This window comes from Elgaria multicarinata, chromosome 1 (genome assembly GCF_023053635.1).
Source record: "Elgaria multicarinata webbii isolate HBS135686 ecotype San Diego chromosome 1, rElgMul1.1.pri, whole genome shotgun sequence".
Taxonomy (NCBI): Eukaryota; Metazoa; Chordata; class Lepidosauria; order Squamata; family Anguidae; genus Elgaria; species Elgaria multicarinata.
This window is the reverse complement of record NC_086171.1, coordinates 13,151,788-13,168,999: the sequence shown is the minus strand read 5'-3', so window position 1 is coordinate 13,168,999 and position 17,212 is coordinate 13,151,788. Positions and strand designations below refer to the sequence as shown.

At 41.4% G+C, this 17,212-nt stretch overlaps 1 protein-coding gene across 1 annotated transcript in view; it reads left to right on the top strand.

The window, feature by feature from the left end:
* THSD7A (thrombospondin type 1 domain containing 7A) overlaps nucleotides 1-17,212 on the top strand; it is a 341,657-nt gene that overhangs the window by 233,228 nt on the left and 91,217 nt on the right. Inside the window, exon 9 of the mRNA XM_063123528.1 lies at nucleotides 11,604-11,795. Coding sequence (XP_062979598.1) covers nucleotides 11,604-11,795 — 192 coding nt within the window. The remainder of the gene's footprint in view (nucleotides 1-11,603; nucleotides 11,796-17,212) is intronic.

The window sequence follows — 17,212 nt, the reverse complement described above, 5'->3', positions numbered from 1 at the left end:
ATGGCAGTATAATGTTACACAACTAATATGAATTGCTGCTAAACATGGGTGTGCCGGATCAGGTGTTGCTGGTATGTGAATGTGTCCAGCAGACTATTCCACATGGGGGATGTTCTAATGTTTGAGTCAGCCCTGAGTTTTATTAAAGAATTAATGTTAGCTAACATGGGGCCGATCTACACCAAGCAGGATATAACACTTTTAAAAAGGTATGAAAACAGTATTTGTAATGTGTCCTGGGCCTGAACAGTTGTCATAACCATTATAAACTATTATAATCAGTAGTGTAGATCCTGCCATAGACTATGTTGTACTCTGGTGAAATTCAGACTTTCTTAATCATCTTCGATGGGATTGAAAGGATGGATGAGTTGCTCATAGAAACATGTCTGCTTGAGTCATTATGGCTCGAAAAGCTTAGGCCTTAACTAGACCTAAGGTTTATCCCGGGATCGTCCCAGGGTCATTCCTGTTCATGTAAATGACACGCAGGATATCCCGGGAGCAGGCCGGAACGACCCCGGGATAAACCTTAGGTCTAGCTAAGGCCTTAGATAGACTCTGGTTGCCACATTTCACAAAAAGAAAACATGTTGCTTCCTCCATTTCATTGTTCTCTTTTCCTGAACTTCCCCAGCAAACAAACAAAACTAAACTAAAGTTATTATGAAAGGAGGGGGGGAAACCCATAGGTTATTGCAACTTAAATGCCTGAGGATATTAGATTTTAAAATATATTTTCTGAGGTAACATGGTTATGGAAAGTGTTTGTTTCAAACACTTGCTTAATGTATCCTTTTTGTATGGCTGGCAGATGGTGCAGCATCTTACAACTAAAAACTATTCCATTGTTTGTTTGTTTTTATCTGTCAAATGTAAACTGTGTCTACATTATGATATTCCTGATTCATGGCTGCAATATAAATGGAGATACATGTGCTTTCTCATTAAGATACCTGACACTGGATTTGAAAAGATGTTAATGCTGCTTCTAAAAATAGGCAGCCATCATCTTAGAACGATATTGTGAGCATGAGCATAATCGCATGAGCCAGATTTATGAAAAAATGCAGGTTTATATTTTGATTTGTATTAGTTTTTAAAATAAATAAAACCAAACCTGTTTTGCATTTTTTTTAAAAAAACATGTAACAACATTTGCCATTATTGATGTTTCTGGACACAATACACCATATAGAATTATAAATCTATTTAACAACTTTAAAATGTATTTAACAAAAAATGTGCTGGACCATGACTCTAATCTACAGAAGCATGAATGCATGAGTACTGCTTTCAGCTCCCCGACTTAGCTATCTGCAAATTTCCACTGCCTGCCTGTTAGTCCCTAGCATTCTGTAGGCATACCCGTTCAGCAGTGCACAAAAGAATCTCCTACACTGAATGAAATATCAGGGAATGTAGAGCTTTAGCTAACTCTTATTAAACAGCAAAAGGATACTTTTTCTTCCGAAGTCCCCCCAACCCCAGCCCAACCATCATCATTCAAGTGTCAGACACAGGAGTAAAAATATATATTTTTTTCTCTTTGCTTCTGTTAGCCAAGCTATACATCTCTTAGGAAAGGAATATATTACTTTCACAATGGCTGGTAATTATCTTTCCTACCTATATTCTGCTGTCCTGGGCTCAACATTTAAAGCAGCAGGAAATATCTCATATATTCACAATTGTGCTTGGTTCTGTATGTAGTATTATCCTGATTCTGCAAGTATGTTTGTGTCTATAAAAGTTATAAAATTAGTCTATAAATGCATGACTAATGGCCGGTACACAGTGTTTGTTACGTTGAACACCCAAACTATGATGGAGAGAAGTCTGTCTGTGAACAGACAGAGCATATGCCAGGAATCCTTGGTAAAGCAGTGTATATGCAACAGACATTGGGTTGGATCCAGACTTGGGCCAGAGCTACTCCAGCAAGATATGGCACTTCAAAAACGGTTTGAAAACATTATATGAAGTGGGCCCCAAGAGCTGTCACTACTGTTATAAACCATTTCAAAGCAGTAGTGTAGATCCTGCCTCGGTCATACTTAAGAGTAGAACCAATGAAAACAATGAAACTTAAGTTTCATGATTAACAAGTCCCATTGATTTGATACTAAGTAGGGGTGTGCACGGACCCCCCGCTCCGCTTCACTTGCAGATCCGCCATTTTTTGGATCGGGCCGCTCCGCCCCGCTCCGCCCACTTCCGCTCCGCTCCGCCCGGAGCTCCGGATCCGGATCCGGAGCTCCGTTTCCCCCCCCCCCCCCATAGGCTTGCATTGAAAGCTAAAAAATTATACAACTTTTTTTCTGTTCAAGTTAGAAACCTCATGTTTGGCACCATGACACCTCATTGGGATATACACACGCACGCCAAGTTTCAAAGCAATCCCATCATCCCCTGATTTTTGGCGAATTTTTGAAAATCGGGCACCCCACACACAACATCCCTGCGAGGTGTGTTAAAAAACACGGGGAAAAGCCCGTTCAGATGAAGAAAGAGAAGTTTCCCAGAATCCCAAGTTACCTGTTTTGCCTATGCCCTCCTCCAACTTTGGGATCATCATGACCGGGAGCTGACTCTGCCCCTCAGCCCTTTGAAAAAGGTATTTTTCCCGCCGATTTTTTAAAAAATTCTAGCCCGCGACCCGTACGATGCAGAAAGTTGAGAGTGGTCTCAAAATGACCCCCATCCACGACTCTCTGTGCACAAGAATTTTCAGAATGATAGCTTAAACCCCCCCCCAGTTATCCCCGATTCTTTCCCTCAATGCAATCCTATGGGCGAAAAGCCGAAAACGCAGTTTGAGCCGCGCGGTTGACCCGATTTTCACAAAAATATAGCCCGCGACCCGTACGATGCAGAAAGTTGAGAGTGGTCTCAAAATGACCCCCATCCACGACTCTCTGTGCACAAGAATTTTCAGAATGATAGCTTAAACCCCCCCCAGTTATCCCCGATTCTTTCCCTCAATGCAATCCTATGGGCGAAAAGCCGAAAACGCAGTTTGAGCCGCGCGGTTGACCCGATTTTCACAAAAATATAGCCCGCGACCCGTACGATGCAGAAAGTTGAGAGTGGTCTCAAAATGACCCCCATCCACGACTCTCTGTGCACAAGAATTTTCAGAATGATAGCTTAAACCCCCCCCCCCCAGTTATCCCCGATTCTTTCCCTCAATGCAATCCTATGGGCGAAAAGCCGAAAACGCAGTTTGAGCCGCGCGGTTGACCCGATTTTCACAAAAATATAGCCCGTGACCCGTACGATGCAGAGAGGTGAGAGTGGTCTCAAAATGACCCCCATCCACGACTCTCTGTGCACAAGAATTTTCAGAATGATAGCTTCAAAAACAACGTAGTTATGCGCGATTATTTGCCGCAATGCAATCCTATGGTGAAATGTTTTCAAGATGGCGACCGGAGTGCTCCGCCTGAACTCGGAGCTCCAAAAAATGGCCGCTTCTCTTCGCCTTGCTTCTAAGGGGTCCGCGGTCCGCTCCTACTCCGCCTCTGGGTAAGGCGGAGCAGGCCAATCCGCTACTGCTTCTATGCTCCTAATCGGAGCGGAGCACATCCCTAATACTAAGTATGACTAAATCTGGATCTAACCCATCATTGAGAGCCAGTGTGGAGTAGTGGTTGTAGGGTTGGACTGGGACTTGGGAGATCTGGGTTCTAGTCCCCACTTGGCCATGTCTGGATGACTTTGGGCAGGTCACTGGCTCTCAGCCTAATCCACCTCACAGTTTTATTGTGAGGATAACATGGTGAGGAGAAGGACCATTGTAAGCCACCTTGGGTTCCTTGCAAGAGGAAAAAAGGTGGGATATAAATATCATCATCATTACATAAAATGCCAATTGGCCTTTGCTTTTAGAGTAGTTATCCTGAAACGTGCAGTTGCAGTGATTGCACCAGAAGTAAAGTTGGAAGAGAATCTGGATATGTCATTGTGATTTTTTGATGAGCACACACATTCACAATCTCTTATTAAATATTCAGAATCAATATTTTGCATTGAATGTAAATGCAATTATTTTTGTTACTTAATGTTTTCGAAAACAGTAATGGTTGTGAAAATTAATGGATCTGTGTCCTGAAAGTGCTTCAGATTCTCATCTGAAATCATTCAACATGAGGATGCACAAATCAAATGCCATGTGTGGCTGATTTTAGCACAGACGCAATTCTTACATTTAAACATCTAGAGAAACATTTTCCGACATCACCAGCTGATGTAAGAAGAAGCACTTGAATATTTGTCTTAACTGAAATTAATGCCATTTTTACTTAGGATTCAAGGGAGATGACTTAAGAATATTAACTATCAACTAATTAAGACTCTTAATTAAATGCAGATGCTACTTAACAAGTAATTGAGAGAATATGAATAGGGAATCGCTAACTCATTGCGGGAAAGTGGAATGTGGGAAATAACGAGGTGGACACAAAGTTGGGATTTAAACAGGGCCACATTTATTAAATTAATAGATCTGCAGAAAAGGTAAACCTAAGCAGGCATCTTCTCTAATCTGGCCTCATGCCATTGTTTATCAGGCGAGACATTCATGGCCTGAGAGTGGCGCTTCAAAGTTCGCCATCTCTCAGGCTTCCCCTTTTGGGGTAGGGAGACCTTCCATTTCACACACACCCTTCATGCTGCGGGGCTCCGAGTTGGTGAGAAAGGTTGGCCTCAAAGGTGACCCTTATCTCTGCCAGATGGGCCACGAGACCCACAGCTGGGGAGCCTCAGGCATTACCCATCACCGCAACGGTACCTCTGAATGCTCACCGACCCTAACCCATTCAAGATACCTGCCCATACCTGCCTATGAGCCAATGCAACCAAATTATTAATGCTGCAAATCAACCTAATTATTTCTCCCCGCCTGTTTTACAGTGTGAAGTAGGTGAAAAAAATCATAACCAATTACAGATTATGAGCAAAAAATTCCTACTTGGCCTCTGAATGGATGACCAACAAGCCCACATTGCCTACAGGGAGGGAAGGAGCCATGCTTCGAAGAGGAGGAGGGGAGGGGTGCTTGCCAATCTATGGGCTCTGATTCCCCATCCCCTCTCCAATGTACCATGGGGAGGCTGCCTATGGCATGCCTTCCCACCTAGTCTCCCACCCCACCCACAATAGCCTCCCCACGCCCAGGCTGTGCTGGGCATGGAAGAAAGGTATTTACATACAACTAACAGCATGTAATCTTAGCATGGTTTGAGCACAAAAAGTACATACTACACATCCATTAAGAAACCAAGTAAGGGCGCCATCCTATGGAGTGCGCCCTCACTGTTCAGAAGCCCTTGAACTTGGAGGTTTCTGAGATTCCTATGCCATGCTGGGCTGGCACCAGCAGGGCAGGAGGAGCGGTGGGGATGATCTTTGCCTCCCTGTTCTCCAGTCTCCTGCATTTTTGCTAGATGGCCTTTGTCAGCCTATCTAGAGAGGGTGCATTGAAGGGGGAGGGAAGGAGGCTCAGAATAAATTGTATCTTGGCCTCTCTGGATCTCCTTCCCTCCCTGTCCACTGACCTTTTCCCACTCTCTGAGGTCAATTTTCTGATTCCAGAGAGGCAGCCAGCATGGTTCTCTCCACGCTGGCTGTAAGGGGTTGGGGGAACAGATCTCCAACAACCCATGCTGAGGTCAGAGCTCTTTATTTGATCTCAGAAGGAGTTTTCTGAGCCACTCTATTGTCCCTGGAACACTTCCCCAGGGACTATAGAACTGCTCGCTCAGATATTTTAAGTGTACACTCAAAAATGTTTGCCTGTGGACACCTTACTTACTGGCAAAGAAGAATGTTTCATGTTTGGGCTCAACTATGCTGTTTTCCTTTCAAGTATATTGTGTCTAAACTTTGGAATATTCTGTCTTGTTTTACTTAATCCATTTTGAACTACCCAAACTTTTCCTTTTGCTTCCACTCTTAGAATCACCATATAAAATATTCAACAGGAGAATGGTTATGCCATTATAACTGCATTTCCAAATGCTTCTGTAGTCCCATCTTTTAGGATTAAAAGGATCAGTTCTCTATCTCTGCCTACCGGAACAAAATATTTACAGATTTTTCTGAGATTCAAGAAGTTCTTTTTGTTTCTTCCAAAAGTCAGTCTGTCCACAGATCATTGAGGCCTAATCTACACCAAGCAGGATATTGCACTATGAAAGCACTATATAAAAGGCAGGAGCCACACCAAGCACAATATAGCACTATGAAGGTGGTATATGGTATGTGTCAATGGGCCCCAACAGTTGTCAGTGCACTTCCAATACCACTATAGTGTGGCTTCTGCCTTTTATATACCACTTTTATACCGCTTTCATAGTGCACGTATCCTGCTTGGTGTAGATTAGGCCCAAGTGACCTTGATGGTGAAACTAAGTACATTGCTATTGGCCTTTAAATACGTAATATTCTCTGTATTAAGGCTATCGAGCTAGTGGCTTTCACTGGCAGTGAATGGGTCCGTTTTGCATTAAAAAGCAGGTTATTACAGTTATACACAAATGAGATGCAAATACACTGGTAATTTCATGGAAATTGGCACAATGTTTTACACGGAGCCGCATAAACCTTGGCAGCTATGACCCCCAATTCAAGGGGTCTTCTGGGAGCTAGTGTACTTAGAGTCTACTAGACTCCATCAATCACTTCCTGCCGCTCTGTTGCCCCCCCCTCCCGCCCCAAGCATAGCTTGAAGGTATCTGTAAACTAAAATAGATTTGAGATTTTCTTGGAAAGAGTAGGAAAATGATAGTTTTATTTTCCCACTCATACTTTCATACCCTGCAAAATGCATAACACAGCCATATTCATGGTTCATTTTATCTAGTAGTTCAGCTTTAGCTTTCTATCTTCAACTGTTCATTATTAACATAAATAGAAAACATAAAGGTAGCTTTTTTAAAATTAGTGTATTTAAATATGGATTATTATTTTTGAAAGGTTCAAAAGCTGTGTGTGGTTTTTAAATGCCCGATCCCCACATTTTCCCCCACCTTGCCCTTTTTGTCTTTGGAACCACTTCAGTGTCATTTTACAATATGCAATTAAATGAGTATGTTGTGTGGTTGTATTTTTTGTTTTAATAAGGACTTTTAGACTGTGCTTCAAAACCCAGTCCCCAAATACTTTATTTAACAATAGAATATTATGGTATCCAACAAAACGCTATTTCTGCGCTGGGCAAAAATGTTAAGAGGATGCAGCAAGCTATCTACCCACCCATTTCTTTCTGTAGCAATAAAATGATATAAAATGAAAATGCTCCTTAACCTATTTTTACTGTGACTTCCTCAAAGGAAGGGTATATTGAGAACAGCTTCTTTGTACTTTTAAAAAATTTGCTCTATTGCCTTTGGATATGCTTACATGTGATTGGTTTCTTAAACTATAGTATTTCTCCACTATTTACTTTATGTTACATAAAAAATCCTTTATTGACATTTAAGGCTCTATTGTAATTTTATTCTGTGTATTAGAGTGGTCAGTGATTTTCTGTGGCAATCCAAATACTATTGTCAGTTCTTTGACCTGCAGTCCGGACTTTGGCAGGCATTAGGCTCCTCTTAACATCTTTTAAAGAAGAATAAGGAGGATGTTTTCTTGATTGGCATTGATACAGTGGAAGTGAGGTTTTAAAAATGTGTATTTCATTTGAAGAACATAAGATGTGCCATGCTGGATCATACTGAGGGTCCATCTAGTCCAGTACTCTGTTTACACAGTGGCCAACCAGCTGTCGGCTAGGGACCAAAAATGCAGGGCATGGTGCAACAGCACCCTCCCAGCCATGTTCCCCAGCCACTGGTGCACACAGGCTTACTGCCTCGGATACTAGAGGAAGCATATAACCATCAGGGCTAGTAGCCATCGATAGCCTTCTCCTCCAGGAATGTTTTCACTCACACCCTCTGTTAGAAGGTGATCTTTATATTGGAATTATGTTCATAGCAAATGGCTGATGGCTTCCAGGGTAGCATATTACATTATGAGATAAAGTGCAGGGCCCACGAAGGTCAAGTTGTTCATAAAATCATTAGTGAAATATTAGAAACAATTCAATCTAAATAGTATAAGTCCCTAAAGAGATGAAGTAACCATTATAAATTATTGCCTTATTCCATATTGTTGCTCCCAGTTGGATAAGATTTGCACACTGGTTGTCTGGATTTGAATACATCATTTCAGTATGCAGTTGGTGACAGCATTTTATTGCCTTTAGGTTATGTCAATTTTTAAAGAGGCTACGATCACATGCCACTGTATTTTCCATATGCCAGTCAAACTCTTGTCCTGTGAGAAAAGATTTAGGGGGATTCTGTAAGCATTAGTATGATCCCACCCCCCTTTAAATCATCATCTTTCTGTATACACACACACCTGTCAGCATTTCATCACACTTTAATGTGACCAAGAAAATAATATACTTCCACTCTTCCAACATGTTTGTTCAGAAGACTCATATATTTTTTCATAGACTAAAAGTAGGGCTAGAAGCTTGATAGAAAGGAAATACTATAATCAACATGTTTTGTTCATTGGATTCCCTTGGCACCAAAACTTCATTGGTTAAACCACTGAAAAATAAGCAATTATTTATAAATATTGACTCCTGTCTTGAATGTGATATCTGAATATTGTATTTTTAAAACATGCACAAACACAGAAATGTATTATAGTACCATATTTACCCTTATATTTATATTGAACATTTTGATGTTAAATGACGCTAGCTATTATGCTGGAATGATTGACCTGATGGAACCACATCATCATTGTGACCGTTCTGTCTTGAGATTACTGACTATTTGAACTCCAGAGAAGTCTCAAAGGTTAAGCCATATATAATGCAACTGCATTTTTTCCACAGACATCAGCTGACATTGTAGTTAAAAGTATAGCATAATAGGGGACAGTCAGCCTGCTCAGAGATTTTAAGTGTGCACTGTATGGCTGCTCGAAGATGAAGCTGGCCCAAAATCTTCATTTCTTTGTCATTTTGAACATATGAGTTTTTGAAATGTACCAAAGGTATTGATTTATTGTTCTCATAGAACATCAACACATGGAGTCAAGCTAAACATTACTTTAAAGGCATAGGTAGCAACTAAGGCCCTTTCTACACCTCCCGGCGTTCTGGGAGAGTGGGGGAGGCTCTCGTGATATCCTGATCATGAGAGCCTCCCCCAGCGTGCACACGAGGTGTGCAACATCCCCGGAGGAAGCAGGGACATTGTGGGTGCCTCCTCCTCCTTCTTTTAAAGCATTGGAGACAGTCGCACAAGTGCGAGGGCCTGCTCCACCAAAAATGTAAGTTAAAACAACAACAACCCAAAATCAGCCCCCCAACCTCCTCCCTGCCATCCCAGTGGTGGTGAATTTGCTCCCACCCCCTCCCCTAATGGGCACAGAGCCACACCGTGTGGCTCTGTGCCCATTTCTGGTGCTGCGCTTACTCGTGAGTAAGCATGGCGCGGGTGCCCGCAGAATCAGTTTTTCCAAGGGTTTCTTTATACCTGGAAAAACCTGTGCCTGTCCCCCCTGCTCCTGGGAGTCCCTGTGCATCATTTGGATGCACGGGGACTCAGCCATGACCAGCCCAGTCTGTCGGGTTGGTGTAGAAATGGCGTAAGTCTCTCTCCACCCCTTATTCAAAAATGTATTGGGATCATAGCACTGGGGAATATGGGTGCTTTAACCCTTTGCTCCTCTCTGTGGTTCCAGTTTGGATCAAAGGCCTGATTCCTGCAATGATCTATTCATCTATAAAGTAATGTGCAGTTTGACCCTTAAAAGTCCTGTGGGAAATATACTTTGTCGATAGATAGGAGCCAATATTTCTGTTAAGAAGTTTTCACCAGGATCCTCAATTAGTTATGCCTTCTGGCTTTAACTGAAATTGTATTTTGTCCTCTGTAGGCCTATTTAGGTGTTTTGAAAGAGGAAAGAATTCACTTCTTTAGCCCTGTCCCTCTTCATGCATTTCTATCACCCTGTGGAGGGAGACTTTCTGAAGAGGAGGATCTCCTATATCTGTAGAAGCTCTCTACACAATTGAGAATGTTGGAAAATCAGGATTCTGATTTTCATAGAGAACGTTCACAGGTACAAGAAGCTCTCTTCAACAGAAAGTCGCCCTCCACAGGGTGACAAAAATGCATGAAGAGGGGCAGGACTAGAGCACTCTCATTGAGCAATGGAACACATGGGCCTATAGTGTTCCCACATTAATTTTTACCTTTTTCAGAACTCCTGAATAGGGCTTATGTCAGCACTATGACAGGATCAAGTTTTTTTTTCCTTATTAGAGACCTGAATAAGAGAGCGCCTTTCATTCAAATATTTCCAATGCTCTTTGACAGATTGTCAGTTACTTTGTAGAGGAATCGGAAGAACGTCCCTAACCCATTTTTTGGCATTATAAATACAGAGATGCCCTTGTAATTCATAAAGTCTTGTGTTCCACACATAGACACTGTGCTTGGAAGGGCATCCCATTGATTTTAGTGGAAATATGGCAAGACCTACACATTATTTTATTTATATCATTGAGTTTATTTACAACATTTATATATTGCCCAATAACAAAAGTACCCTGGGCAGTTTACCAGTAAAAATTAAAACCATAAAATATGAAACAGACACAACATGGAAATACAGTCTAAAGCAATAATAAAACCAGCAGCCAAAGAAAGATCTGTTCTGCGGATGTTAAAAAGTACTAAATGATATTTAAGTTTGAAAAGCCTGGGGAAATGAAGAAGTCCTCACCTGGTGCCGAAAAGGCCATGATGACAGTTGAGCCTCTCTGGAGAGGTTTTCAATAACTGGGATGCAACGATAAAAAAGCTCTCATGGACCTCCATTGGCAGGGATTCTCAGAGAATGGCCTCAGAAGGTGATCTCGGGCTGAGTAGGAATATCTGGGAGAAGACTATCCTTCAGCATAATCCGGCCCCATGGCATTTAGGGCTTTAATTCTAGTACTTTGCATTGGCATGGGATTAATGTTCCTATCTCTTCCAGAGGGAGAGAGGGAGAACTCCATTGACAGTTGAGCACACTGATTTGGGAATAAGTCCCACTGAGCCCAGTGGGATTTTCTTATGAGTAAACATGCTTTTAGGGTTGGATTGCACTATAAGATACTTTTGTTGGTGTCTAATATAAAGTGACTATATACAGTAGCATCATTCCTATGGAGAAAATGGGTATTTTATTTTAAAGAAAAAAATGTATTTCTTTTCTTTTGTTTTAATCCGATATTTCTTTCCTAACTTTTGGTTTAATATTTCAAAAGTATCCGTCTCTTCCCCTATTGTCACCTCAGCTCAGTTTTAAATGTGTGAGGGCATCTTAAGTATTGTAGCATGGTTTTCTTTTAGCATCAAGCCATGGAAGACACAATCAATTTGAAAAAGAATCAGTTTACTTTGATTTTTCTTTCTTTTTCTTTCTTTTTCCAAAACAACAGAATCTAATTTATTTGTGTGCCCATCTGGGCTAAGACTACTTAATTTTAGTTAAATTAGCAATGATAGACTGCTTCTGGCCTTCTTTTTCCCCAGGAGAAGAGGTTGATAGACAGCTGTGCAGAGATGCTATCTATCCAGTCCCCATTGTCTGCGAAGTGCCATGCCCAAAGGATTGTGCGCTCAGCACGTGGTCTGGATGGTCCTCCTGCTCGCACACCTGCTCAGGCAAAAACACAGAAGGAAAGCAGATGCGTGCCCGTTCTATCTTGGCATACGCAGGTGAAGGTAAGGTCATCTCCTTCAACAGCCTTGGTCTGAGATTATGAATTCTTAATGGTATCTTTTGAACATTAATAGTATTAGTGAGAACTAGTTAAAAGGAAAGTATAGCTCCAACCCAGTATTCTTATATGACAGTATACTTTTATTAGTATTTAAAATTATCACTCCATTTGCTAATTATATTTTGCATTAGTACTATTGTTGTTATTTCCATTTTATTTCATTTTTAGATAAGGGTGTTTTGTTGTTATTGTTGTTTTTAAAAATGCTTCTTTAAAAATGCTCCCATTTTCAAGTTAAATTGAGCTATGGATGTTCCATATGTTCACCCGCAAGGTCTCATGGGGACCGTAAACAAATTAGATTCTAGTCTTCAAAATAGTTAGATGAGTTAGCATTGCAGCATCCATGAATTAAATGTTTTACTCAAAGCTAAATGTGCATAACCAGTTGACTAGATCAGTTTGTAATGATCAACCTGAGACAAAAGAGTTACTCTACTGCTGAGCAAACTGTATGAAAAGATATTTAAATTGTTCTAATTTAAATGCAGAACAGCATCTCCATGTTATGCAACATCAGTACCTGGCCATGAAATGCCTGCTTCTAAAATTTAGTGCCAGCAGGGGAATCCCTACTGTTATTTCTAACAGTGGAGCCCCGGCCCTAAGCCCTGCCCCCTAGAAGAACTCTAAGAACCTCTACAGGCTAGATTAGGTTGCTCCATGGATTGGATTAGGTCTGTGGGCCAGAGGTTCCTCACCCCTGTTCTAAATAGACTTTCTAAATAACACAACTGTGAAAATGGCTGCCATCTACCGCCAAGCTATATCCTGTGAGGTTTTGCTCAGTTCCCAGTCATTTTAATGAGACTTTGACTGGGTTCAGACAACACGATAACCAATGGTGGTTTTAATAGTCGATGGTTGGTTATCGCGTTGTGTGGCAGGCAGTTTTTTAATCAATGGTTGGTTATTTCCCTAGGAAATAACCATCACAAATAACCACTGCTATGCAGAGTTGGCTATTTGAACCACCGTTGGTTATCGTGTTGTGTGGAGGGCACTGTTGGTTATTTCCTCGGCCATCGTTGGTTGTTTCATCAGCCACAGAGTTGCAAGGCAAGAGCAGTCAAAGCAGAGGCTGCCACTCTAATCCAGTTGGTGGGATAGATTTTTGGCAGCAATGGCTGATGGGATTTTAATGGGAGGACTGAGGCAGGGAGAAAGGGTGGGGGATGAGTGAGTCAACTCAGTGTGGACTAATAGTCAACTCAAGCCTGATCCTAATCCACACCACGGTTGATTATTATCATGTTGTATGGGGAATACCCCCCTAGATAAAAAACTGTTAAATTGATTATTATCCCACCATTGACTATCCTGTTGTGTGGACACAGCCTTTGTGAAAGACTTCCCTAGGAAATTGTACCTTGAATTTGTTGAATACACCCTGCTTCAGAAGTTTAAATGCATATAAATAACCTTCCATGGACCAGGCTTACCCTTTCCAAGTGCCTACTCCAAGGGAAGCTTGGAGAATGGCAACAAAGTAGAGGGCCTTTTCAGTGGTGGACCACCAATTATGGAACGATCTCCCTGACGAGGCTTGCCTGGTGCCAACATTGTTATCTTTTCAGTGCCAGGTCAAGACTTTTCTCTTTTCCCAGGCAGTTAACAACATATGCTGAGTTTTTTTAACTGACCCCAGAATTGTTGTTTTAAGTGGATATTGTTGTTTTTATGCTTTTGACTGTTTTAATTTTTTGTATATTTGTTTTTAATGTTCACTGTTTTTAACTTTTATAAACAGCCCAGAGAGCTTCAGCTATGGGGCAGTATATAAATGTAATAAATAAATATAAGGTAGTGAGCTTATTGTCTATAAGTGAACATAAAAACTGGTCCCAAGTAAAGAGAAGTCAAGCAAATGAATCTGTAAAGCAGAAATGTAGGAAAGAATTTGGAAGCCTATTAAAAATGAGGCTCATGAGTTTGCTTAAGTACTTTCACCGTATCCATCTTGATAGCTGAATTTATATTACTGTGCCTTTTCTTGTGATAATGGATAGATACAATTGTGAAATACAGCTTCTTCTAGTGTGTACACTAGAAGAAGCTGTATTTCACAATTGTATCTATCCATTATCACAAGAAAAGGCACAGTAATATATTACAGGAACAAGAGAGGGAAAAGCTTCAAAGCACAGGGAGTAGAGATGGGAGATGCGTTAATGCCTGAAAATGAATTACTCATATCCTTAAAGATACACATGTGCTTGAGCCCAAAGAGATATCTAGGAACACTAGAAGCTAAGCAGGATTGTACATGATCAGTAATCTGGATGAGAGTCTGATGGCAATGCTATGTTAAAGTATGATAGACATGTAATAAGTATTTTTTAAAATAAAAAATGGGTGCACATATGCTTTTATAGTTTTACTAAATTTGGGCCTTAGAGACTACATAACTTTTATGAATAAAAGATCTCCCAGCCCTGTAATATCATTTCCAAAGTAGCTGAGATGTCACTTTCACTTCTCAGATTAAATTCCAAATTCAAACCATATCAATTTAGATTATAACTTTTAGGCTTCACTTCGATCGAATCTGTTGTCATTGTCATGCTAGTAAATCCATAATAGAATTTTGTCATATGCCGCCTGACGAAGAATGGGTGTCTCTTTGCTTCCAGCAATGCATGGCAAAGTTTTATCCATTCCAGCAGGACACACAGTGTCATTGCCTCTGGGCAGCAACCTCTTGGAGGTCATTACCTGATTTTGATTTGTGTAACAAGCTCCATAACTTGGTGAGAGAGAGAGAGAGACAGACAGACAGACAGACAGACAGACAGACAGACAGGGAGAGAAATGTTAACCCTTCACTCTGAAAGTCTTTAATGGGAGGAAGTTAGGAAACGTTTGAAACTGTAAAGACAGTGGCTTGATTTGCATGTCACAACAACCCTTTTGGAACCCAGGGTTTAATTCAGAGTTGTTTCTCTCTGTCATGCACCCACTGGAGGAATCCTCCTCCTCAGAAGAACTAGAGTTCCCAGAAACTGAGGGCCTCCCAGATCAGTCACTGTGACCAGATCAGGAGGAGCCTGGGTCCTTGGATGAGATGGCTGCAGATCCATCCCTGTCAGGGGGAAGGGACTCTGAGGCAGAGGCCAAGTAATCCCCTGGCCCCCAGGAGCATTGTCACCTCAAGCAACAGGCCACTAGGGTTCCTATTAGAAGGAGTTCCCACTTGCAAAGTAGAACAACCCAGGAGAAAGTGCCTCCTCATAAGTAGGGCTCATACCAGAGAGCTCTAATGTACTGCAGCTGAGCCCTGGGTGGGGCTCAGCAGTATTTAGTATTTAAAGCCTTCCACGTCTCCTAGCCAGTGCTGAAAGCAATATCTTCACTAGCTTTTCCTGCCTTGTATCTTGATTTTCTTATCTTGCCTTTTTGGTTGAACCTCTATACTACTGACCTTGGACTTCTGCTTGATACTGTTTCTTGGGCTGTGTATTGTATCTGTTTATCTGTTTAATCCTTGGCTGCTCTCTTTTGGGTTGCTTTGTCTTGTCTGACAAAGCTGTGCTTTTGAACATTACTTGCTGATTGACTTACTTTTGGATTGCCCCTTAGTTTAACTTGAACCTGATCCAGCCATAGCAGGACACTCCCCTGACAACCCAGAGTTCCCAGTTGGCACACAATGCTAAACAACCCAGGAAGCAGTGCCCCTGAGTTGTTTAGCCACTCCCATTTGCAGCAGGAGCAGTTGGGTGGCAGAAGCCGGCATACCTGCTTGTTCTTCCTCATTCATAATTGGCTTGGGGTTTATTGATGTCCAGACCAGAAATTCAAACTTGGTTAAACCATGGGTTGCAATTCTGTGTTGTCTCACCTAGAATACCTGGTTTGGATGTCACATTAAACAACACAAGGATGGAACATCCCTGGGTTTAGCCCCCAGTGGAATCAACCTTGCAGCAAGAGCTATGATTCTGTTTGAACAAAATGCTGGACTAGATGGGCCCTTGGTCTGATTCAACGTGGCTCTTCTTATGGTCTTACACTGTTCTTTTAACTTTAAATCTAGAACTTTAAAGAATGTGTAGGTCATATTTTTATGCTTTCAAATTTATAGGGAGAACTTGTGATGTACTCACATTCAAGCGTGTGCATAGTGAATACTTATTATTATTATTATTATTATTATTATTATTATTATTAATTTATATAGCACCATCAATGTACATGGACTCTTCCAAATCCACACTTCAGTATAATAATGGAAAAACTGATCACTTGAGTCTAAAAAGACAAAAAAATTAATAATACATGATTTTTAACAATTAAGCCCCATATAAATGGAACCGCTTATTATTTTCCAACTTGTTTCAGAGAAACAGGATAGAAACTTAGGCAGATACCTGAGTTTAAGTCCCACAGCTCATAGACTGCAGTGGTCATTGCTGCTGCCCCATGTTTGATTTAAAAAGTGGGGGTTGGAAGATGAAATAAAAAGGGAGTCCATAGCATCTATGGAGCACCAAAAAGGGTAAAAATGTGCTTGTTTCCAAGCTAATTATGAACTTTTTAGCACTCAGTAGCTGCTATCGGCATCATTTTTTAATTTCTGGGTTTTTTTTTTAAAAAATAATTCAATACCTGCATTGGTGGCAGCTCACTGGAGAGGTCTGGGGATGAAAATGGTCCTCAGCCTTCTCACAGTTGCCTACCCCTTATCTAGCCCATTACTGCCTGCTCTGACTGGCCTTGGTCCCTCCAGGTTTCATCCTCAGGTGAAGGTCTTTTGCAGATGTGCTACTTGAGATTCCTTTACCTGGAAAGGCCAGAAGTTGAAGCTGGGGCCTGATGCATGCTACTGAGTTGTGGGAGCTCTGCAAGCAATTTCTGTTACAGGGTTGGGCAACGTCATACAATTTGTTTTATTTCTACAAGACCTGTTTCATGGAAGACGATTTGGTCGACCACTTCAAGCAGATGAGATTGACCTTAAAGATACTTAATTGTATTTGTTTTCTTTGAGGGGGGACATATTTCTGTGGGCTCCAATGTTTTACCTCACAGGGGCACCAGATAATCTCCACAGCATTATTTTTAGATGTCTTTGTTTGCTAGGATTGGACACTGTGTGGAACAGAGAGGATATATGCTTCCTGTTGAGGGGGGTTGCAGTCTACAGTAGGGGAATCATAGAACAGAATAGCAGAGTTGGAAGGGGCCTACAAGACCAACTTCAACTGATTCCCAACTTTCCTACCTCATCTGCATCGATGGCAGAAGTTCTGTGAGAAGTGGAGATGTGGTAGGGAAAGGGTTCTGTAGAAGTCAGAGGCAGTGGTGCATTCAGCAAAGGACTTCAGGGGTTGGATCTAAGATCTCTGCCTTCAAAAG